This window comes from Rana temporaria, chromosome 3 (assembly GCF_905171775.1).
Source record: "Rana temporaria chromosome 3, aRanTem1.1, whole genome shotgun sequence".
In the NCBI taxonomy this organism is placed as follows: Eukaryota; Metazoa; Chordata; class Amphibia; order Anura; family Ranidae; genus Rana; species Rana temporaria.
In genome coordinates, this window is record NC_053491.1 from 415,766,804 (window position 1) to 415,793,386 (window position 26,583).

A 26,583-nucleotide genomic window follows, 5' to 3' on the forward strand; every position below is an offset into this window, starting at 1 on the left:
ACCATGTTCTCAATGAACCCAAAAAACTCATTAATATCAAAGCTGAATATTTTTGGAAGTAGTTTTTAGTTTGTTTTTAGTTTTCGCTATTTTAGGGGGATATCTGTGTGTGCAGGTGACTATTACTGTGCATAATTATTAGGCAACTTAACAAAAAAAATATATATACCCATTTCAATTATTTATTTTTACCAGTGAAACCAATATAACATCTCAACATTCACAAATATACATTTCTGACATTCAAAAACAAAACAAAAACAAATCAGTGACCAATAAGCCACCTTTCTTTGCAAGGACACTCAAAAGCCTGCCATCCATGGATTCTGTCAGTGTTTTGATCTGTTCACCATCAACATTGCGTGCAGCAGCAACCACAGCCTCCCAGACACTGTTCAGAGAGGTGTACTGTTTTCCCTCCTTGTAAATCTCACATTTGATGATGGACCACAGGTTCTCAATGGGGTTCAGATCAGGTGAACAAGGAGGCCATGTCATTAGTTTTTCTTCTTTTATACCCTTTCTTGCCAGCCACGCTGTGGAGTACTTGGACGCGTGTGATGGAGCATTGTCCTGCATGAAAATCATGTTTTTCTTGAAGGATGCAGACTTCTTCCTGTACCACTGCTTGAAGAAGGTGTCTTCCAGAAACTGGCAGTAGGACTGGGAGTTGAGCTTGACTCCATCCTCAACCCGAAAAGGCCCCACAAGCTCATCTTTGATAATACCAGCCCAAACCAGTACTCCACCTCCACCTTGCTGGCGTCTGAGTCGGACTGGAGCTCTCTGCCCTTTACCAATCTAGCCACGGGCCCATCCATCTGGCCCATCAAGACTCACTCTCATTTCATCAGTCCATAAAACCTTAGAAAAATCAGTCTTGAGATATTTCTTGGCCCAGTCTTGACGTTTCAGCTTGTGTGTCTTGTTCAGTGGTGGTCGTCTTTCAGCCTTTCTTACCTTGGCCATGTCTCTGAGTATTGCACACCTTGTGCTTTTGGGCACTCCAGTGATGTTGCAGCTCTGAAATATGGCCAATCTGGTGGCAAGTGGCATCTTGGCAGCTGCACGCTTGACTTTTCTCAGTTCATGGGCAGTTATTTTGCGCCTTGGTTTTTCCACACGCTTCTTGCGACTCTGTTGACTATTTTGAATGAAACGCTTGATTGTTCGATGATCACGCTTCAGAAGCTTTGCAATTTTAAGACTGCTGCATCCCTCTGCAAGATATCTCACTATTTTTTACTTTTCTGAGCCTGTCAAGTCCTTCTTTTGACCCATTTTGCCAAAGGAAAGGAAGTTGCCTAATAATTATGCACACCTGATATAGGGTGTTGATGTCATTAGACCACACCCCTTCTCATTACAGAGATGCACATCACCTAATATGCTTAATTGGTAGTAGGCTTTCGAGCCTATACAGCTTGGAGTAAGACAACATGCATAAAGAGGATGATGTGGTCAAAATACTCATTTGCCTAATAATTCTGCACTCCCTGTAGAACACAGATGAGTAATTCTTCAATGTGTTGCACAATGAAATTTATCAGGAAGATATGCTACATTTCTTATAACTGCCATACAATATTTTGGTGAAGTCTCCCTGCTACGATTCTAAGCTAAGCCTCGCCCAAACCATCATAGTCATTTCAAAGAGCAAAGCAATGAATTCTGCTGCATTCCATATAACTAATTTAATATATACGGGGGAAAAATGCAGGTGAGATAGTGAGAACGTCTCATAACGTATAAAGCTCCAAAGAAAACCTCTCTTGAGGGGTTTCTTACCAGCGAAGAATTGAGAAATCTAAATAAAAATGTATTGCAATACAAAATACTATACCTAGGAACACAAATGTTAATCAAACACTAAAATAAAAACTATTATCCAGTCTTTGTGAAAAACACCAATAAAAACATTGAAACAAAAATAAAAACTACTGATATTTTGCATTATATAAAACAAAAAAACAAAAAACGATTCAAAAGTGCCGAGCCCAGCATTGAAAATTAACACAAACATAACCAGCAATATTCAATTTAAAATGAATAATATTAAACAAAAATATACAGGATTTATAATGTCCTGCTCAATAAAAATGCTACATTTAATACTGTAGGATAAAATATCTGAAATATTATCTTTTTGTAAAACTTATTTTAGTGCACATACCCACAGAAGTTGGGCTTTAGGGCAAAAAGCAGTGCTGAAAGGCAGCTTGACATTTTTTTTAAATTAGTAAAAATATATCATAAAATATAAAATATGATAATATATTATAATATATAACATTATTACCCTACTATTATTTCGAAGCTTCTCAGTATTTACAAAACATTATACATGATTAAATTAGTTAATTTCCTTTCAATTTAGGCCTCCCGATGTGAACAGTACCACATAAATATATCAGTTACTGTACCTGTGTATCTCTCTTGTGCTGAGTATGAAGTTTTCGAGGATAAACCACCTCATACTTTTGTTTCCCAGGAAATGGATTCAATCCTAAAAATAATACAGCAACACCTTTAATTTTTATTATGAAAAAAAAAATATTTCATTCATTATTCATATCAAACAGAAAATAAAACAAATTTTTCACTAATAAAAATCTCATTGTCGCAAGTTTCACACCATGCCCTGAATGGCTTGTAACATGAAAGCGCAGTGTGGCGTAAGCAAAAAATGACAAACCCCCAATTTATAACTAGGTTTAAAAGTAAGTTGCACATGGAAAAGCTTTGCATAGAGCAAATAAAAATGTTTTTCCTGCACACTTGTTGCAGGTGGGGGCCATGACATGGGGGAACCTTTCTATATGTGCCCTCATCCCATTTCAATAATAATAATGAGGGTGGTCATAGGTTAAATCATCCTGCCAGGCCTCACACTGGAAGGACCTGTCTCCACTTCAGCCAGTGACATTGGTCTGGCCTTACCTGTCCCGGCCCAAACTACAGAGCATTTTGAGGTTAACAGTGCAGAACGCTTAATATCCCTCACGATGTCCTTAGCACAGCACTTTTATCTTACTCCAACCCGTAGGTTTAAAAGGGAAGCACCACACATATGCAAGACCTTTTTATTTTGTTGTCCAGGCCCTGTCCTTAGGAAATATCTATATCACAGCAGCCCTAGAATTCCCTACTGAGAATGGCATGCTTAGTAGACATGTGCACTGCTGAAAAATGTTTTTTTTTCGTTTTTGTTTCATTTGTTCTGTTTTTTTCACTTTTTGGGTCATTCGTTAGGATCGCAATTTGTAAATTCGTAAATTCGAAAATTCGTAAATTCTAAATCTGAAAATTTGAAAATCCGAAAATTCAAAAGAATAAAAATTTGAAATAATAACTAACTAACTAATAATAACTATTAAACTATAGGTATTTTTCATTTTTTTGGGTGATCAGAAGTTGGGGACACCTCATATGTGTGTTTTTGGGTGATCAGAGGCTGGGGACACCTTACATGTGTATTTTTGGGTGATCAGAGCCTGGGGACACCTTACATCATGTTTTCTTATTTTGATATTGTCTACTGTTTTTTTTTCATTTAAAAAAAAAAAAATTTTTGGGGGGGAGTGGGTATAGTCTAGCACCGGTCCTCTCCATATCTGGTGTAAAACACAGTCTTGAAAGATTAAAAAACAGAAGTGCTATGGTTGCCACACTGAAGTAAATAACAAAAACAAGCATAAAGGAAATGCGCACGTCACAAATGTATTTACTAGATAACATATGGCTTTTCATGTGATCCTTCTGATTATAGGAGTTTGATCATTTATAGGTATGAACGAGCACAGCAAAATAAAATGTGCTAAAAGTACATTGATATGTTATAGCTGAATTAGAACTTTGGTCAGGTTTTTATCACTTCTCTTAGATTCCATACCTAAACTGGGGGTCATTTCTGACATGAGAGGTGACACCTTCACAAGATATAGTATATGTGGTTTTTGAAGTAATATGTTAACACCTTAACCAGCATATCCTGCTCTATGGGTGTTTCCTGTTTGATCTCATCAATGTACAGTGGCGTAGTGCCTTCTCTTCTGTATTTTCTGCTTAACCACTTAAGACCCGGACCTTTAGGCAGCTAAAGGACCCGGCCAGTTTTTGCGATTCGGCACTGCGTCGCTTTAACTGATAATTGCGCAGTCGTGCAACGTGGCTCCCAAACAAAATTGGCGTCCTTTTTTTCCCACAAATAGAGCTTTTTTTTGGTGGCATTTGATCACCTCTGCGGTTTTTATTTTTTGCGCTATAAACAAAAATAATGCAACAATTTTGAAAAAAATTCAATATTTTTTACTTTTTGCTATAATAAATATCCCCTAAAAATATATAAAAAACTATTTTTCCTCAGTTTAGGCCGATACGTATTCTTCTACCTATTTTTGGTAAAAAAAAATCACAATAAGCGTTTATCGGTTGGTTTGCGCAAAATTTATAGCATTTACAAAATAGGGGATAGTTTTATTGCATTTTTATTAATTTTTTTTTTTACTACTAATGGCGGCGATCATCGATTTTTTTCGTGACTGCGACATTCTGGGGGACACTTCTGACACATTTTTGGGACCATTGTCATTTTCACAGCAAAAAATGCATTAAAAATCCATTGTTTACTGTGAAAATTACAATTGCAGTTTGGGAGTTAACCACAAGGGGGCGCTGAAGGGGTTATGTGTGACCTCATGTGTGTTTACAACTGTAGGGGGTTGTGGTTGTAGGTCTGACGTCATCGATTGTGTTTCCCTATAAAAGGGAACACACGATCGATCACGGCGCCACAGTGAAGAACGGGGAAGCTGTGTTTACACACAGCTCTCCCCGTTCTTCAGCTCTGGGGACCGATTGCGGGACTCCATCAGCGATCGGGTCCGCGGGTCCCGCGGTCACGGAGATTCGGACCGTGTTGTGGGCGCGCGGCCACGACCCACGGCTGGGCACTTAAAGAGGACGTACCTGTACGTGCTTGTGCCCAGCCGTGCCATTCTGCCGACGTAAATGTGTAGGAGGCAGTCCTTAAGTGGTTAAAGAGACACTCTAACCTTTTCCCCAATATACTCACCTTATGTGCTTCCTTCCACCTCCAAGCTTCTCTGCAACTGGTATTGAAATTTCCTTTGTTAGCAAACCAAAGTGGTGACATCTCTCCCCGGTCATGTGCCAGAGCACCGTCATAGAGAACAGGCCACATGTCTCCCTGTACACAGGTATTTTTTCCAGCTACAAAGGAGCAGTGCAGGTAAGGAAAGTATATGGGGGTCAGAGGATACCCATAGCTCCCAACTGTCCCTGATTTCAAGGGATTGTCCCTCATTGGGAACAAAGTCCCTCTGTCCCTCTTTCCTCCTCAGTTGTCCCTCATTTTGGTCTGATGCATATAGTTGTATATAAAATGCACTTTTTATCTTTCAAAAAGTGTTTCCCAGTGCTAAACTTTTCACCCAATTTCAAAAGCTAGTATAAAGGAATAGTAGTGGTAAAAAAAAAAAACACTTGTGGATTTGACTAATCCTTTTTTTGTATAATTTGTATTTAAAGTGTATGTAAACCCAAAATGTTTTATTTATTTTTTTGATGTCACAAAGTAGAGTATAAGATTTCCTATCATCTGTGCCCATTCTTGCCACACAGAGTTAATCCAGCTCTGAGCAATCCCCTTTTATTGTTCAGTGAAATAAAAAGGAACTTATAGAGAAAAACCTTAGTCCGTTCTGCCCCCTTGCTGTGAGTGACAGGTTATTTACATATCTCATGCACTAGCCTGGAGACAGGCATTATTTTTTAATTCCCACCCCCACTCCTTTTCTGAAGTCATGTGGTTACTTTTCTGGATTTTGACTGGATGTTAGTGATCATAGCAGAATTTAGTGTAAGGAATGCACAGGAAAAAACACATGTTGACAAGGGGAGTGTAGAGGAGGGCGGAGAGTCTGCTGACATCATGACTCCACCCACCGAGCTCCAGACAACAGATCCACCCACAGAATCTGCAGTTTTTCAGTTCTTATAACAGACAGAGGGGAAACATTTGACAGGTAAGGATACATGCAGGAGGCATGTATATCCTTATAGATCAGCACTATGGCAGTAGTGAGCTCCTAAACCTCCCCCCTTTACCGGGGCCGTCTTAATAGCATCATGGGCCTCTGGGCAAAGTAATGCTCTGGGGCCCCTACAATGGAGACAGTGCAGGTAAACAGACATCAAGTAGGTAGGAGACAGACAAGCGGAGCTTCCCCTTTTGGGTGAAGCTCCGCATTAACTACATGAACAATCATTCTGTACAGCAAAGAAACTGTGGGAAAATACTACAAAGTAACAAAGCTGTCCTGGGCATATAATAGATCTGCTAGATTGATGCCTCCCCAGCACTATGGCTCCTCTACGCCCTAGATATCCCTCCAGCACTCTGACCCCTCTACACCCCAGATATCCCCCTAGCACTCTGACCCCTCTACACCCCAGATATCCCCCCAGCATTCTGACCCCTCTACATCCCAGATATCCCCCAGCATTCTGACACCTTTACATCCCAGATATCCACCAGCACTCTGACCCCTCTACACCCTAGATATCCCCCCAGCACTCTGACCCCTCTACTCCCCAGATATCCCCCCAGCACTCTGACCCCTCTACACCCCAGATATCCCCCAGCACTCTGACCCCTCTACACCCCAGATATCCCCCAGCACTCTGACCCCTCTACATCCCAGATACGCCCCCAGCACTCAGACCCCTCTACACCCCAGATGTCCCCCCAGCACTCTGACCCCTCTAAACCCTAAGTACCCCCCAGCACTCTGATCCCTCTACATCCCAGATATCCCCCCAGCACTCTAACCCCTCTAAACCATAGATATCCCCCCAGCACTCTGACCCCTCTATACTCTAGATATCCCCCCAGTACTCTGACCCCTCTACACCCTAGATATTCCCCCCAGCACTGTAACCATATACCATAAGATACCCCTTGTATTGTGACCCCACTATATCCCTGATACAGCCTACACTGTAGTCTCTTTACATCCCTAATACCTCTAGCGCTATAGCCACCCAAGCATTGCTATCCCTATACACCCCAGATCCCCCCTCATCATTGTTTTCCCCCATACACCCTTGATAACCCCCAGCGCCATTATTCCATCCATGTAGTACCCCCTTTCCCAGTGGAGATACAGTGCATGTGAACTTTTGGCTCTATGCCCACCTCCAGCACTACACTCACCTTCACCAAACAAGCAGGCAGAAGGAGGGAGCATCCCTCTGGGCATTTCAAGCCTTTCAGTGCAAACAGTGCTGGACAGCTGGGCTCACCATGACACCATCCACAATGCTACTTCCTCAGGTGGGCTCTCAGTGCTGTCGACTCAGCAGCTCCCACTCCAGGTCCTACCCCTCAACCTTCAAGTCCCAAGCACTCAAGCTGCATGGGGCAGGGTCAGAGCATCACAAGCGCTCCAGCCCTGCCCCTCCTTGCTGGCTGTGAAATAATAGGTATTGTTCTGCACAGCGCGGCGCACCGCTGCAAGGACCAGCTGCTTTGAGGAACGTGAAGGGGCCCCCCATGCATCTGGGGCCCCTGGGCAATGCCCAGGTGTGCCCTCTCATTTAGACAGCCCTGCTTTCACCCCTCACTTCCTTTAATGTGCAGTACACATTTTTGGGATTGTGGGAACTGCTCTATGCACACTACAAATCTCATGGTCCCTAGTCCATTTCAGTGGCAAGAGAGGGTGGCTATGTTTCTATAGTGGAACCATGGAGAATGAAAATAGCCACCCTCTAACAGGAAATTAGATCATAGCAGAATTTTGGAATTTCTGAGGAGACTGAGAGCAACAGAAGCAGTGGCGGTTCGTCCATAGAGGGCGCTGGAGCGCCGCCCCCTCTGGCTCTCACCGCCACTGAGTCTAATAACATAGATTCATGCCTTGCACGAATCTATGTTATTGTCCCGCTGCCGCCCACTATTCAGCTGGCCGGATGTTGAGCGCCAGCCAGCTGAATAATGGCAGCTGGTTGGCTGTACGGAAGTGCCTATCAGAGCCAGCGGCTCTGATAGGCTTTCTGAGTACAGCCCTCAGGTCCCCGGAAGCTTATCCTCGGAACGCACGGTATGTGCGCTCCTTGGATAAGACTGACAGGTGTCTCAGCCAATCAGGTTGGCCGGTTCTGGCTACCGGTAACCTGATTGGCTGAAGCGTCATCGAGGGCGGGAGAAGACATCGAGGTGAGGGTCGAGAACGTGGATGGCTGACTCCAGTAAAGGTAAGTGCTGGGCGGGGGGGGGGGGGACAGGGGCACAGCGGCGACGAAGGGCACAGTGACATCAATGGGGACAATTGGCACAGCGGCGACAAATAAAGGGATCGGCACAAGTTGGGCACAAGTGGCTGCATATGATGGGCACAACTTGGGCACGAGCGGCTGCATATGATAGGCACAAGTTGGAGACAAGTGGCTGCATATGATGGGCACAAGTTGGGCACAAGTGGCTGCATATGATCGGCACAAGTTGGGGACAAGTGGCTGCATATCATCGGCAAAAATTGGCTGCATATAATGGGCACACGTTGGGCACAAGTTGGGCACAAGTGGCTGCATATGATGGACACAAGTTGATCACAAAAGGCTGCAAATGATCGGCACAAGCTGGGCACAAGTGGCTGCATATGATGGGCACAAGTTGGGGACAAGTGGCTGCATATGATGGGCACAAGTGGCTGCATATGATGGGCACAAGTTGGGGACAAGTGGCTGCATATGATGGGCACAAGTTGGGCACAAGTGGTTGCATATGATGGACACAATGGCTGCAATGGCTGAAAATGGCTTTTTTTCCCCAGTATTTTTCAGTTTGTTTGCGTCCCCCCAAAAATTTTGAGCACCAGCCGCCACTGAACAGAAGGGAAGATTTTTGAGTTAGGAAAACATACTTGGATGGAACTTTTCAGAGTTTAGTGTCACTTTTAGGCCTCATGCACACTGGACTTTATAAAAACGTCATTAGTGTTGGCTGTAGAAAGCTATAGCTAAAGAATGAGTTTTGCAGTGTTTTTGCAGAATCGTTTTTCAGCATTTTATAGCGTTAACAGTTTTTAGCTTTTTTTATTCCCATGCTTATGACAAGATTATAAAAAGTGAGGGGAGAAATATAGTTCACAGTTGTAACCTTAACATAATATATCAAATCTCCCAGTGGGGGCACCTGTGCAGGTAGGCGGGATTTCCCTTAAAGCGTTTGTTACTCCAACACTTCACATTACTGATATGTGCCTGCTGTACCATGTACTTGTATGAGAAAGTCTCCTGTTCTCTTTGTATTGCTTCATTTATGGGAAATCCCTGGTTTTCCTGGCAGTCTCTCTGTGTTCCTATTCAAAACTGACCACGCTAGACCTGAGAACAAATCATGGTCCGTTCTTTAGCTATGCTGTGCTCTTCTCCAATGATCAGGCTTGTCCTGATACAACCCCCCTGCACAGCCACTCACTTGGAAGCTCAGTGTACTTCTGTTTCTCCTCCTCCCATTTCTTATGCAGCTGAGAACAGAGGGAATGTAATCACTTATAAAAAAGGAAAAAAAAATGATTTATAATGTATTTTTATATCCATACAAAAATGTTTTGCCGTTCATTTCTATTTTAAACTGAATTGCTTTTTTTTCAAGGTGATCATTTACAACCATTTTAACTTTAGTAGAAATGTCCTCTCACTAGGATAGGAAGGGAACATACAGAAATAAGACACAAGGCAGTGGTTCTAACCTTATCCCCCCCCCCCCCCTCCAAAAAAATGGTCTGGGACTGTCTCACTTTAGACATTATTTATTTGCATTAAACTATTCTTGATGGGAAATGGAAGAAAAAACAACATGGCTCAATGAGAATTTTTATGCTTTAGAAATAGATTGCCTGGGGGGTTGCAGGGGCCTGGGGGGTTGCCATCCGGGACCTCTGAGGCCTTTAATAAAAATAAAAAATAAAAAACAAAATAAACCTCTGGGCCCTTTAATAAAAAAAAAGAAAAAAAAATATAAAAAAATAAACATTTATAAAAATAAATAAAAAAGGGGGGTTGCCACATGGGGCCCTGGGGACCTCTGAGCCCTTCAATAAAAAATATATATATAAAAAAAAAATATATATATATATATATATATATATATATATATATATATATATATATATATATATATATATATATATATTAGTGCTGTCAATTAAACGCGCTATTAACGGCGTTAACGCAAACCCACGTTAACGCCGTCAATTTTTTTATCGCGCGATTAATGAGGCGGCGTTCGGGGGTTATACCGGGATGATGCCTGCAGCCGCAGGCATCATCCCGGTACCGTTGTTTAGAGCGGGCGATCGGCTATCCAAACATAACAACCGATGCGGCTAAAAGCCGCTCGGTTGTTATGCCGGAGGAGCGGGAGGGGACATCCCCCCCCTCCCGCCGCCTTTCGCCGCTCTGACCGGGCCTCCCGTCCCACCGGGAGACCCGATCCTCCTTCCGGCGCCTTCTGTGTCCAGGCGGAGACTGACACTAAGCCGTAAGCGGCTTTGATTCAGTCTCCGCATTGAAACCACGGAAGCGACGTCATGACGTCACTTCCGGGTTTCTCGGCTGCCAATGGCGCCGGATTTAAAAAAGTACACAGTATTCAGAATCGCCGTTTTCGGCGATCTGAATACTTTGAAGTGCAAAGGAGGGCTCGGAGGTCTTTTAGACCCCCGATCCCTCCATAAAGAGTACCTGTCACCACCTATTGCTGTCACAAGGGATGTTTACATTCCTTGTGACAGCAATAAAAGTGATCAAAATGTAAAAAAATTAAAAAAACACAATTTAATATTATAAAAAAATTAAAAATAAATAAGAAAACGAAAAAAAAAATTTTGGCGCGATTAATCGTGAATTAACTATGACATTAATGCGATTAATCGCGATTAAAAATTTTAATCGCTTGACAGCACTAATATATATATATATATATATATATATATATATATATATATATATATAAAAAATAAATAAAATAATATATAAAATAAATGTACATTTTTTTATATAAAAAAAGGGGGGGGGGGTTGCCCTGGGGACCTCTGGACCCTTTAAAAATATATAAAAAAAATATATATATTTTTTTATAAAAAAAGGGGGGGTTGCCATCCGGGGCCCTGGGGGCCTCCGGGCCCCTGGGGACCTCCAGACCCCTTACAGGTGTACTGCCTGTACCCTGCTGATGGCGGCCCTGCATAACAGTTATTGTCCACCACCATCTTAAAGTGTTACTGTGACCAGACTGTAAACAATCAAGAATTTAAATATTCCTAAACAGCACTAAAAAACACTTTTCAATAACTGATCTCTGTAGCTATCAACACTGTGGAGCTATGTGTGCTAAAATTATCTGAAGTTGGAGTTGTTCTCTCAGCAGCTAAGATCACCCTGCTTCCTCCGCCATACTCCCCCCCCCTTTTTTTTGTTCCCCTCTACCTAACAGGTGGTGCACATTTCAGATACTCACCCACGCAGCAGACCCTGTATTGTCCAATCAAGATCCTCTTCTCTTCTAGCAGCACTCAGTCCTGCATCGCCATGTTTTGCTGTGATGTCATCAAGAGGCTGAAGGCTGGTCCGAGCTCAGACGGTGCGCCTCTTGATGACATCACCTCCACCTTTATTGATTAAAAGGCCTTGCCTACTTGAATATGTGATGTGCATATCCCAGGAGGCAAAGGGAGCACAGCGCACATAATTTCCCCCCTTTCTTTTATGATTTTTGATGAATTTGTTTATTCATTTACAGTTAATTCTAATATGGTCTATAATGTTTACATGTGTCTTTTAATATTGTTTTTTAATATTGTTTTTTTTAAATTGGTTTTATTGTTAGGAGGTTATATTTGTTTCATATCTGATGTAAATATTGTGTTTCCGAAGAATGGCATTGGGTGACTAATTATTAAAATTTTGTCAACTATATTAGATAGATTATTTAGATGTGTTTTTATTATTAGTCACTGGGCTGACGTGTGACGTCTTAGCTTAGGCTCCATAACATCTAGCTTTGGCGGCTGTCATGGCGACGGTTCTTTATATATAGGCAGATGGGTGACATTGTTAGCTCCGCCCCGCTGAGGAAGTTTGTGGTAACATAACGTGTATGGGGGAGGAGCTTGTGTTTGACGTTGCCCGCTGCCGTCCTTTGGAAGCAAACTGTTTGCATTACATTCAAGCACTTTATATGTAAGTAGTTTGTGTTATGACACAAATAAAAAAATGTATCGGATAAACAGTGAACACTTAGATCTTTTTTTCTGTTTATGGTCCAATATTTCTGCTGATTTCCGAGGAGTCTGAAACGAACATAGGATTCGTAATATTGATTTCTGCTTGCATGACTGCTTGGTAATACAGGGGTCCATGGCTTAAGGTGAGAGTAGCCAACTTTATCGGAGGTGGAGGGATCACTACTTATTATTATTTACCGCCACTGGTGAAGGCTTTCTGGAACTTGCTGTCCACTCAATCAACATTGACTATTTTTAATCCTTATGCTGCTAACCAGTGGCAGCTGGTGTTTTTTTTTGGGGGGTGGCTATGGGTGCATTGTTTGTTGCCTCCCCCCCCCAAAAAAAAAACACCAGTCATCCGGACAGTCATTCTGGTTACCACCCCTGCTCTTACACTATTTATGGCGCAGGCGTCAGCTTCCCCTGCATCACAGCGGCCGTGTGTCTCCTTCCTTCTCCTCCGCCAAAAGGATCGGTTCTCCTTTCGGTCAATCGGGAAACAGGTCTCAAGACCCACTTCCTGATTGGTCGGGAGGAGAATCAGTGTGACCATAGGGAATATTTATTCAATCGCTATTGCCACAGAACTGGGTGGGCTCGGGCGCAAAGTCCCACCCTTTTTTGAAGCCTATTAGAGCCTCTGGCTCTAATCACGTGCTTCAAAAAGAAAAAAACCCCATTGGAATCCATGCGCCCTGCATGTAGATTAGGGGGCCGGAAGCATGGATAGGGGGGCTGCTAACGTTAGTAAATAGATAGGAAAGTATATCATTTTTACTTGTTTTTAACTATTGCTTTTATGTTTCTTCAGTTACTTCCTGATTTACTGCCTAGGCAAATGATGTCATAAATCCCAAGGGTTTTCAGAAGGGGAGGAGGAGTTTTCTCATATAAGCACACCCTCCTTCCTGCAAGAGTGTTTTTCAAAGTGATTTCAAAGAGATATGGATGGACGGAGTTTGTTGTGCATATTAAAAATGTATTAATAAGCATTTTTGCTTTGCAAACATTTTAATCACATCCCTGCATTGTTTCAAAATAGCTTCTCTGTGCTGAATTATAGATGCTGTATCAGTACTGTGAGAACAGACTCTTTAGGAGTGTCGGTCACTTAAGCTGGCAATACACTAGAAGAATTAATTTTTATTTTATGGATTTAAGAATGTTCGTATTGATTTTCTAATCATTAGTGGGGTCCAATCAACGTTTCCTTTTGACTACAGTGAATAGAAAATTCGAAGGAGCAGGATGGTAAATTTTTCAACGGTGAATGAGCTTTTTATTCAGGAAAGTTGATTCAAGTTAAAAGCAAAGAAAATGTTTAAAAACGTTTTAAAGATGCTAATTTAAAAATCTACTAGTGTATGGCCAGCCTTAGGCCCTGTACACACGATCAGTCCAAACTGATGAAAACGGACTGAAGTTCAGTTTCATCAGTCCAAACCTACCGTGTGTATGGCCCATCGGACTGTTGTCCTTCAGTCCAAAGTTTTAGGCCTTGTACACACTATCAGTCCAAACTGATGAAAACGGACTGAAGGCTGAAGTCTGATTGTCTGATGGACTGATTGTCTGATGGACTGATTGTCTGATGGACTGATTGTCTGATGGACTGATTGTCTGATGGACTGATGGTCTGATGGACTGATGGTCTGATGTGCCTACACACCATCAGTTCAAAATCCGATCGAGTCCAACGCGGTGACGTAAAACACATCAACGTGCTAAAAAAACGAAGTTCAATGCTTCCAAGCATGCGTCGACTTGATTCTGAGCATGCGAGGGTTTTGAACCAATGCTTTTGCGTACTAACCATCGGTTTTGACTGATCGGTCATCAGTTCATCAGTCCGATTTTAAAGCAAGTTTTAAAACTTAGGTCTGAAGGACAAAAGTCTGATGGGCCATACACACGGTAGGTTTGGACTGATGAAACTGAACTTCAGTCTGTTTTTTTGGACTGATCGTGTGTACAGGGCCTCAGAACTTGCTTTAAAATCGGACTGATGGACTGATGACCGATCAGTCAAAACCAATGGTTAGTACGCAAAAGCATCGGTTCAAAACCCGCGCATGCTCAGAATCAAGTCGACGCATGCTTGGAAGCATTGAACTTCGTTTTTTCCAGCACATCGTTGTGTTTTATGCCACCGCTTTGGACTCGATCGGTTTTTGAACTGATGGTGTGTACACACATCAGACCATCAGACCATCAGTCCATCAGACCATCAGACCATCAGTCCGTTTTCATCAGTTTGGACTGATCGTGTGTACAAGGCCTTAGGCTCCTCAATGGCCCCAACCCTGCGTCTTTATGTTTTTTCTTTGAACCCAGCAATGTTTTGGGTTATCTATGTGCGGCCATTACCTGTCGGGCCAGAATCACTTGAGTGACAGATTCACGGCTGCTGGGAATTAGACATGTGCAGAAGGAAAAAAAAATTGTTTTGTTTTGATTCGTTATTTAGTTAAATTTGTTTCATTAGTTTAATTCAGGATTTGTTTTGTTTATTCATTTTCGAGGCGATACGAAAAGTTTTCCAATTCGAAACGTTTTTGAATTTGAAAACTTTTCGAATTCAAATAGTTTTCCAATTTCTAAAAAGATTAGAGATAGAATAGAAACAAATATATAATCTATTCCTTTATTTTATATTCTATTTCATTCTCTTTGAAAATTGGAAAAGTTTTGAAATTGAAAATTATTCGAATTTAAAAAGTTTTCAAATTTGAAAACTATTCAAATTTGAAAAGTATTGGAAAACGATTTGAATTAGAATTTCGTCCAAATTCAAATTTCGTTATTTCAGATTTGTTTTAAATTCGGCACTATTCTAATTCGGAAATTCGGATACATCCGAATTTCCAAATAACAAAAATTCATCCGAATTTTTATTCGGAAAGCAACGAACTGCACATGTCTGCTAGGGATGCAGAGACAAGATTGTGGCACCCAGCAAGGACCAGGCAGCACTTTCACAACAATGGGTAGAAGCACCCATCAACAACAAAACAAGTATAAAGGTCTAATGGCTAAAAAGCCATATAAAGCAGCAATTATAAAGTATAAAGCAGCAGTTTTCTTTCCTTCCACATCAATACAATCAGTGTTGATGGGGGAATCCCTCCTGCAGTGCTATTGTGTTCTGCCATTGGGAAGTTTCCCTACCGGCAGAACACAATGATCACTGCAGTGATCTCAAAAAGACTAGTTGTACTGGAGTCAATTGATTGGTCACCTTTAGTAGAACCAGCCTGTCCATAGATAGATCAACCATCTGAGATTCAATACATCTATGGCCAGCTAAAGAGGTAGCAGTGGATTTGAGACTCAGGCACAAAATCTCTTTGATTTTGGCCATACACTTAACCATCTGATCTAACGCTTCTTCACAGAATCAGACAATATGATCAAATCTACAAATTAGTGAAAAAACACATCCTATGTCTTTGATCAATTAGGGAAAAACTGATTGTTTTAATCAAAATTATTATAATCACTCTGGGCAAAAAATCTAATCCTAGGAAAGTAGATAGATCGATATGGCAGCAGGACGAAAGGTGTCAAATTTGGCACCGCAGGGGGGGGGGGGGAGATAACAGAAGCTTCCACTTTTGGGTGAAACTCCACTTTAAATGCCCATAGTCTGCCCTTAAAGCCGATTTGACTACAATACCAAATCCCGGCTTTAGTAGAATCCAAAATAATTTAGAAAGAGCAAGAAATGGATGGCATCAAGACACCTTTATTAAAGTGAGAAAACATCCAAATAATCACAAACGATCACATAGATCCCAGAAGAACAGGACAATACCAGGCTTACATGTTTCACACCACAAATGGGTGCTTAATCATAACAGGCCAAAACAAATTGCTTTGAAGTTATGCCATTGTTGAGACTAGTGAAGAAGGTACGACACTGTACATTTTTTAAACCAACAGCATAATATATCCTTTAAAAACGCCTAAAGCTGGCCATACACCATGCAATCTGATTGTACAGTCTCTGTACAATTTTCTTTAGATAATAAATAATTTTTTATTTTTATTGCCAAATTCTGAATAAAAAATGCAGAATCTTTAGAGCTTTTAATGATAACACCACAACCTTTCACCTAAAACAAGTATCTATGGTACACAGCGGTGCAAAATTGCATAAGTGAATACAAACAACAACAAAAAAACAGTGCATGCTAATTGCTATTATGTCTATTCCACACACTGGTAATTGAGTATAAAAAAATAAAAAATAAAAAGAACCCAAGTGTTGACAATATTAATACAGTTGAACCTCGGATTACGAACGAGCATAATCCGTTCCAGGAGTATGCTCGTAATCCAAAGTAATCGCATATAAAAGTCATGGAAGTCAATGGAAACAAAAATAATTTGTTCCGCATTGACTTCAATGGGATGCAATACCAAATGTGGCCAGAGGTGGGGGGCGCCAGAGAGTGCCAAAAACGTCCGAAAAGGCCCGAGGATACTTCGGCTCAGCTTCTGCGCCCCCGGGGACCTCAGGCCAAATGAGGTACTAGAGGCCAATGTTCGGCTCCTGCGCCCCTGTACCTCAGGCCAAAAAAGGTACTGCAGGCCTAATTTCGGCTCTGCTTGGCTCCTGCGCCCCCGTACATCAGGTTAAATTAGGTTCTGCAGGCCTATTTAGCAAACCGAGTCTGAATTAAAAAAAAAAAATTGCTCGCAAATCAAAACGCTCTCAAACCAAGTTACTCTTAAACCGAGGTTCCACTGTAGTTCAATATGAAAATCATGCTAATTGTTATTATGTCTATTCCATACACTGGTAATTGAGTATAAATAAAAAATACAAAATAAAAAGAACCCAAGTGTTGACAATATTAATAGTTCAAAATGAAAAGTCCATGTGAAAAACAAAGTAAGTCAAGTTGCAATTGAAAAGTCCTCCAAACCACCTCTTCCCTGTCAGATTTAAACTCACCGAAACTATTTGTCTCACATTCTCATGTTTGGCAATAGAGCAGCTAACCATAAAGGGCTCATGAACCCACCACATCGATCTCCACCTCTGAAGATCTGGATCAAATCGCTCATTTTTATGAAGAAAAGGGAGAGCTCCACTAGTGAAGCACAATTTATTTAAAATTTAAAATGATTTAAAAAAATCGAATGATTTAGGAATAATTTAATGATACATGTCTGTCACAATAGGAACCATTTACAAGCGCTTTGTGACTACCTGTAATAGGGGTCATGGGAGTCTGGTGAGTAAGATGTGTGGCAGGTGATGGTGGTGGAAGAACTTCAGTTATTTTTTTCACTGCTTAAAGCGGAGCTCCACCCTAAAGCGGAACTCCCGCTGATCGGAAAAGACAGGTATTTACACCCACTTCCGGCCACACATTCTCGGGCAGACTGCGGGCATGACGTCACCTCCCCCCCCCCCCCCCGTTGTACACTCGGCTCCAGTACATAGCGGGAGCCAATCAGCAGGTGCAGCGCTACTCGCGCATGCGCCGTAGGGAACCGGGCAGTGAAGCCGGAGCACTTCACTTCCTGGTTCCCTCACCGAGGATGGCGGGGGGGCAGCAGAGTGACGAGCGATCGCTCGTCCTCTGCTGCGGATGGCGCTGGACTCCAGGACAGGTGAGTGTGCCGATATTAAAAGTCAGCAGCAGCAGTATTTGTAGCTGCTGACTTTTAATATTTATTTTTTTCAGCGGACATCCGCTTTAACAAGAATCTGAAGATCCTGATTCATTGTTTGAACACTTATTACTTAAAGCGGAGGTTCCAACTTTTTTTTTTTTTTAAAGCCAGCAGCTACAACAAATATGGCAGCTGCTGACTTTTAAAAAATGAACACTTACCTGTCCAGCGCGTCCGCAATGTCGGTCCGCGGCTGCTTCCGACGCCATCCTCGGTGAGGGAATCAGGAAGTGAAACCTTGCGGCTTCACTGCCCGATTCCCTACTGCGCATGCGCGAGGATCGCGGCGCGCCGTCACTGGTCCCTGCTCTCTCCTGGGAACAGTGTTTCCCAGAAGACAGCGGGGGGGGGGGGGGGGGACATGAAAGGCTAGATTCCCCGCGGGGATCAGAACCTGGAAGCGTTGCAAATACCTGTCTCAGACAGGTATCTGCACCCCCCTCCTCCCGGAAAAGTGCCAAATGTGACACCGGAGGGGGGGAGGGATCCAAAAAAGCGGAGGTTCACTTTTTGTGTGAACCTCCGCTTTAAGCTCACCGGATGATCTACTACAATTTTGTGTTTGGACTTTTTACATACACAGTAAAACCTTGGTTTGAGCGTAACTTGGTTTGAGAGCGTTTTGCGAGACAAACAAAATGTTTTAATAAATTTTGCCTTGATATACAAGCGATGTCTTGATATAAGAGTAGCGTCATCATGTCACAACGGAGTATAAAAAAGAAGAGAGGAGCCTCTAAATGTAGTAACTTAGAGGTGCCTCTTCTCTTTTATACCCTGTAAAAAAGTGCTTTGGATTACAAGCATGTTTCGGGAACAAAATAATGCTCGCAAACCAAGGTTTTACTGTATTGTTTACATGTGGGTTCTCTGATGAGATTGCTTTTTTACACATTTGCATGTTTGCACTTTAATTATTTAGGAGCACGGTTCAATCAATTTAGCATTGATTTGTTTTCCATTTACCTTTTTCTAATACAACGAGCTTCTCCCTTTTACATGATTATTATCACTAATTATTATCACTATTATCACTAATACTAATAATAATAATAATAATTGTTTCCACTTTGTGCTGGTCTTAGGGTACTATTAACCCTTCACATACACTTTTTTGTTTTTTTTAGTACCGCACTGTACATATGTAATATATGTACAGTGCGGTCCTAATTTGTCATGGACCCAGAACATCCAAATAATACTGTCTTTGTACTTACTGTTGCTAAAAGTTTCTAAAAACTGCAATAATGCAGATTTCAAAATAAAAATTTTTTTTTTTAAAAACAGGTGAACCTCGGATTATGAGCATAATCCGTTCCAGGCGTATGCTCGTAATCCAAAGTACTCACATATCAAAGCGCGTTTTCCCATTGAAGTCAATGGAAACGAAAATAATTTGTTCCGCATTGACTTCAATGGGATGCAATACTGAATGCGTCAGAGGTGGGGGACACCAGAGAGCGACGAAAACGGCCGAAAAGGCCCAAGGACACTTCGGATTGTTTCCTGCGCCCCGTACCTCCGGCCAAATGAGGTACTGCAGGCCAATGTTTGGCTTTTCTCGGCTCATGAGCCCTCGTACCTCAGGCCAAATGAGGTACTGCAGGCCAATGTTTGGCTTTTCTCGGCTCATGAGCCCTCGTACCTCAGGCCAAATGAGGTACTGCAGGCTTATTTTAGGCTCTGCTCGGCTTCTGCGCCCCCGTACCTCAAGCCAATCGAGGTACTGTAGGCCTATTTAGATTGAATTCTGCTCGTCTTGCGAGTCAACACTTGCAAACCGAGTCAGAAATAAAAAAAAAAAGTTGCTCACAAATCAAAACGCTCTCAAATCAAGTTACTCTTAAACCGAGGTTCCACTGTACTCATATTACCAACTCATTAAGCACCAAGATGGCCGGCATGCACAATAATTCCATATGTTATGCTGTTAGAGGAAAAGGAATAATCTACAGAGTTTGTTACTGGAATCTGTAGTCTGAGTATCAGCGTAATCAATCTCACTGTCCAGCTAATGCTTGACCTTCTGCACATGGGCACAAGAATACAAACATGTGCAGTACAATGCTCCTCTGCAAATGGTTACAAAATAAATATATATATTTTTAAATCTTAGCCATGTGGTTTCTAGTCTATTTAATAATGCTGTAGCTTGGATAGAGCCAAAAACATACAGGCACACCAAAATATATTCCACAGCCAACCACACTCGTCCATAAATTTCACATATATACGCTATAGCCTGTGCATATGCATTTGCACAAATCGCATAGGTGATTCCACAAGCATAAGACTGACGCACTGGCATACATGCATACACTGTATTAAATCTGGCTCAACGCATTGATTTAGTGCACATTCACAACGTGCATTGCTTTAAGGCCATTTTTTATTTTGAAGTGGCTGCACCCACACCTTAACACATGAAAAACTGGATCTAAATTGTTTTTGTTACACTTCACATCCCAAAGCATGGCATGTATGTTGTTGTGAGCTACAGTTCACGTACACTGCCAGCTACAGTATTGGCACGTATGTATGACTTATGGAATTCTCTTGTGCACCAGAAATCATTGATTCACTGCTGGTTTGTGAGAGAGCACATATACACATAACCACATATACAGCGTGGTGGATTTGGTGCTTTTGTATTGGATTTAGTATTTTTTGGGCTGTCGGTTTTCGCACAGGAACAATGTGTAATACTACAAAAAGATTAGAAATTGTCATTGTAATACTTTCTGTCAATATGTTTAAATATACTTACGCTGACGTATCTTGAGATATGCAGCGTAAGTGCACAGATGCGCATCTATGCGCCTGACTCTTAATACAAGATACGCCTGAAATTTGGCTTCATCCGACCGACGAAAGTCTCCTACGCCGTCCTATCTTGGGCGCATATTTACGCTGGCCACAAGGGGCGCTTCCATTGATTTACGCGTCGAATATGTAAATGACCTAGATACGCCGATTCACGAACGTACTTGCGCCCGTCGCAGTAATATATGCCGTTTACGTAAGGCGTACGTCCGGTGTAAAGTTAGTCCACCATATATGAGGAGCAACCCATGCAAAGGTATGGACTACGGAACAGCTGTCGTATTTTACGTTGTTTACGTAGGACTACGTGAATAGGGCTGGGCGTAGGTTACGTTCAGTGATTCGACGTATCTTAGGCATTAGGTCCGACGTGATTCTGAGCATGCGCACTGGAAGCGTCCATGGGACGGCGCATGCGCCGTTCGTTCGGCCAATTATTTGCATGGGGTCACGGTTCATTTAAATGGATCACGCCCACTTCCTTCCTACTTTGAATTAGGCGGGCTTACGCCGGCCAATTTACGTTACGCCGGCGCAACTTTGGGAGCGAGTGCTTTGTGAATACTGTTTTTGCCTCACTGAGTTACGTCGGCGTAGCGCATATGAGATGCGCTACGCCGGTATAAAGATGCGCCGCTCTACGTGAATCCTGGCCAAGGTCTTTAAAGAAAGTGAAGTGTCCCTAAAGTCAATTTGAGTTGCAGGGACTGCAATGATATTATGAGTGAGATGACAGAAGACATTTACACATTATAGTAAAATTAGGACTGCCTTATTAAAGAAACCTATTATGTATTCCATATATATATATATATATATATATATATATATATATATATATATATATATATATATATATACTAGCTGAATACCCGGCGTTGCCCAGTCTTCCTATCTTAACCTTTTGGGGAGGAAAATCATAGTAATATAAATATACCCATCTTTTATATAAGGGTGTAGGCAGGGCCGGACTTACCATTGGGCTTGACTGGGCTCAAGCCCATGGGCCCCGCCCAATAGGGGGCCCCCTTTAAAAAAAAAAAAAAAAACATTTTTTTTTTTTTTTTTTTTTAGGGGTCCGGAGGCCCCCCGGGCCCCGGACGGCATCCCCCCTTTTTTTATTTATTTTTTATTAAAAAAAATGTTTTTTTTAATATATTTTTTATATATATATAAAAAATATATATATATATTTTTTATTATTATTAAAGGGCCCAGAGGTCTCCAGGGCCCCTGGATGGCAACCCCCTTTTTTTTAGGGGGTCCAAAGGTCCCCCAGGCCCCGGACGGCAACCCCCCTTTTTTTTTTCTTTTTTATTAAAATTTTTTTTATATATATATATATATATATATATATATATATATATATATATATATATATATATATATATATATATATATATATAGGGCCCAGAGGTCTCCAGGGCCCCCGGATGGCAACCCCCTTTTTTTATATATATATATATTTTTTTTTACAGAGGTCCCCAGGGCCCCATGTGGCAACCCCCCATTTTTTATTTATTTTTATAAATGTTTATTTTTTTATTTTTGTTTATATATATTTTTTTTTTTATTAAAAGGCCCAGAGGGGCCCAGAGGCCCCAGGGCCCCAGATGGCAACCTCTCTTTTTTTATGTATTTTTTATAAATGTTTTTTTTTTTTTTTTTAAAGGGCCCAGAGGTTTCTTTTTTCTTTTTATTAAAGGGCCCAGAGGGACCCATGGCCCCAGATGGTTACCCCCTTTTTTTTACAGACCAAAAGTTTGGACACACCTTCTCATTCAAAGAGTTTTCTTTATTTTCATGACTATGAAAATTGTAGATTCACACTGAAGGCATCAAAACTATGAATTAACACATGTGGAATTATACAGAACAAAAAAGTGTGAAACAACTGAAAATATATTTCATATTCTAGGTTCTTCAAAGTAGCCACCTTTTGCTTTGATTACTGCTTGGCACACTCTTGGCATTCTCTTGATGAGCTTCAAGAGGTAGTCACCTGGCGCAGCGCCCCATCACTCTCCTTCTTGGTCAAATAGCCCTTCCCCCGCCTGGAGGTGTGTTTGGGGTCATTGTCCTGTTAAAAAATAAATGATGGTCCAACTAAACGCAAACCGGATGGAATAGCATGCCGCTGCAAGATGCTGTGGTAGCCATGCTGGTTCAGTATTCACTTTTGAATAAACCCCCAACAGTGTCACCAGCAAAGCACCCCCACACCATCACACCTCCTCCTCCATGCTTCACGGTGGGAACCAGACATGTAGAGTCCATCCGTTCACCTTTTCTGCATCGCACAAAGACACGGGGGTTGGAACCAAAGATCTCAAGTTTGGACTCATCAGACCAAAGCACAGATTTCCACTGGTCTAATGTCCATTCCTTGTGTTCTTTAGCCCAAACAAGTCTCTTCTGCGTGTTGCCTTTATTTAGCAGTGGTTTCCTAGCAGATATTCTACCATGAAGGCCTGATTCACACAGTCTCCTCTTAACAGTTCTAGAGATGTGTCTGCTGCAAAAGGTGGAAGAACCTAGAATATGAAATATATTTTCAGTTGTTTCACACTTTTTTGTTATGTATAATTCCACATGTGTTAATTCATAGTTTTGATGCCTTCAGTGTGACTCTACAATTTTCATAGTCATGAAAATAAAGAAAACTCTTTGAATGAGAAGGGGTGTCCAAACTTTTGGTCTGTACTGTATATATATTTTTCTTTATTTCTTCTTTTTTTTTGTAAAGGCCCCCCCCCGCTTCTCAATTTCAGGCGGAAGGACCCCCCCGGTTCTCTGCTCCAGGGGGCCCATGCCTTAAGCCACACCCGAACACTATAGCGGCACAGGGCACATTCTTTTCGTAGTATACACAATAGGATTATAAAAGACCTGGGGCACCTTTGGGTGCCTCAAGGAGAGTGGCAATGCAGCGCGCTGCGGCAAACAGTGGGTGTGGCCAAACTGCTCTTGCTGACATCATGGCTCCCCCTCAGTGATGCCAAACCTGCCCCCAGACATCGGCCCGCATCTCCCGAATGGAAACAGATTTTTGTGTGACTACCTCAGTTACTTGGGGAGCCACAGCCCAGTCTAAATAATGTGTCCGGGTTTCAGGCAGACTGAAACCCGGACACAAGATCCCAAACCCGAACTGTCCGGGTGATTCCTGGACAGGTGGCAAACCTAGCAAGGGGCCCCAAAATTCCTGATAGCCGCCCTGCGCATACCTCCCAACACGCACGGATTCTGCGGGACTTTCCCACACAGACAGCTTCTTCCCGCAGTCCCGCGAAAGGGTTAATTTTCCCGCACTGCAAGAGGAGGCAGCACGGAAGCAGGAGGAACCGGAGCGGTGTGTGGAGGACTGTGACTGCTGAAGGGAAGAAAGCCGACAGCCGGGCTAATGACAGTCTGTGGCCCCGGCTGTCGGCACAGGTGAGAGGCACTCCCCCCCCGCTCAACAACTGCAAAACCCCCCAGGAGGAACCGGAGCGGTGTGTGGATGTCTGCTTAAGGGAAGAGAGCCGACACATTCCGTGCACAGGTGAGAGGCACCCCCCCTGCTCAACAAATTTAATGCGCCCCCCCGCTCAACAACTTCAATTCGCCCCCCCGCTCAACAGCTTTAATGCTTTAATGCCCCCCCCCCCCGCTCAACAACTATGATCCCCCCCTCGCTCAACATCTTCGACCCCCCCCCAATTCTCGGCTCCAGGGGGCCCCTTCAACACTCAAGCCCAGGGGCCCCCACCACCCTAAGTCCTGCCCTGGGTGTAGGTAAGGGTTAATTTAACTGTCATATATTTTTATTTGGCATATAAGTAATATGTGTACCAGGTATTATTGAAATATCTTCAGGCGTACAGAAGTTATGTGGGAACATACATTTCCCATTGATTTGCATGGGACTTTAAACAAAAACCCCGACCCTCACAAATGGGGGTAGTTAAGGGATAAATTAAAGGGGTGGTTCCCCCTAAAACACATTTCTAACAATAGATTCGTAAGACCCGTTACACTGCGGGTAGGCTGGCTTTTTTTTTTTTAGTACATACCTCGATCTCGGCGTTTCGTCCCTTGTCAGTGGGCGTTCCTAGTTGATTGACGTTCCTCGGACGGGCGCATACGTGACGTCACGACTTTCCGAAAGAAGCCGAACGTCGCTGCGCAGGTGCCGTATAGAGCCGACTCTATATGGCGCCTGCGCAATGACGTTCGGCTTCTGTCGGAAAGTCGTGACGTCACGTATGCGCCCGTCCGAGGAACGTCAATCAACTAGGAACGCCCACCGCCAAGGGACGAGACGCCGAGATCTCGGTATGTACGAAAAAAAAAAAAAAAAGCCAGCCTACCCGCAGTGTAACGGGTCTTACGAATCTATTGTTAGAAATTTGTTTTAGGGGGAACCACCGCTTTAACTATCCTATAGTTTAAGTGGACATATAAGTAACATGTGACCAAGTGTTATCGAAATATGTACAGCCGTTTGGAAGTTATGAAGTAACATGTATTTCCCATAGGGTTGAATGGGACTTTAAAGATAAACCCCGACCATGGCAAATGGGGGTGGGTAAGGGTTAAACCACCTATCCTATGTTTGTTGCTGACATATAAGTAACATGTGTGCCAAGTTTCATGTTAATATCTTTAGCCGTTTGGACGTGATGCTGGAACATACATACATACATACATACATACATACGTACATACATACATACACACACAGACACGTTGAGTTTTATATATATAGATCTATACTATATATACTATACTATATATACTATATATATAAAACTCAACGTGTGTGTGTATGTATGTTCCAGCATCACGTCCAAACGGCTAAAGATATTAACATGAAACTTGGCACACATGTTACTTATATGTCAGCAACAAACATAGGATAGGTGGTTTAACCCTTACCCACCCCCATTTGCCATGGTCGGGGTTTTCCTTTAAAGTCCCATTCAACTCTATGGGAAATACATGTTACTTCATAACTTCCAAACGGCTGTAGATATTTCGATAACACTTGGTCACATGTTACTTATATGTCCACTTAAACTATAGGATAGTTAATTTATCCCTTAACTACCCCCATTTGTGAGGGTCGGGGTTTTTGTTTAAAGTCCCATGCAAATCAATGGGAAATGTATGTTCCCACATAACTTCTGTACGCCTGGAGATATTTCAATAATACCTGGTACACATATTACTTATATGCCAAATAAAAATATATGACAGTTAAATTAACCCTTACCTACACCCTTATATAAAAGATGGGTATATTTATATTACTATGATTTTCCTCCCCAAAAGGTTAAGATAGGAAGACCGGGCAACGCCGGGTATTCAGCTAGTATAGATATAAATGCATAGACTCACCCAAAACCAGGCTATCCAGCAGTGAAAGCAGTAATAGTAGAGGTCCCAGCATTGTCACTGTGTGGTTGTAGCGTGTTCCCGATGTGCAAGTGACAAGGGAAGTGTCTTTAACTATTAAAGCTTGCACAGCGGAATTGCCCAATAATGCCTTATAGAGAAATCTACTGTACAATGTCAACACCGACACGTCACTTTTTCTAAAGGACCTTATTAGTATTGCTGCCAGGACATAAAGAGAAGTACTGGTAAATAAGTGTTGTAATAGTCCCTTTTATCTCAAAGTGTACTTCTGTAAATTTGTACTAGAAACAACATTGATTATAGGTTTATACCAGGGGTCTCCAAACAAAGAACCAGTTTATTGTCCTTCAGA

The 26,583-nt window shown here is 42.1% G+C and overlaps 1 protein-coding gene across 1 annotated transcript in view; it reads right to left on the minus strand.

Moving 5' to 3' along the window:
- LOC120933097 (zinc metalloproteinase-disintegrin-like batroxstatin-2) overlaps positions 1 to 26,313 on the minus strand; it is a 127,729-nt gene extending 101,416 nt beyond the window's left edge. Inside the window, exons 1-2 of the mRNA XM_040346093.1 lie at positions 26,211 to 26,313; positions 2,424 to 2,506 (exon numbers count right to left, since the gene is read on the minus strand). Coding sequence (XP_040202027.1) covers positions 2,424 to 2,506; positions 26,211 to 26,262 — 135 coding nt within the window. The 5' untranslated portion in view covers positions 26,263 to 26,313. The remainder of the gene's footprint in view (positions 1 to 2,423; positions 2,507 to 26,210) is intronic.
- Between the last annotated feature and the right edge of the window lie 270 nt (positions 26,314 to 26,583).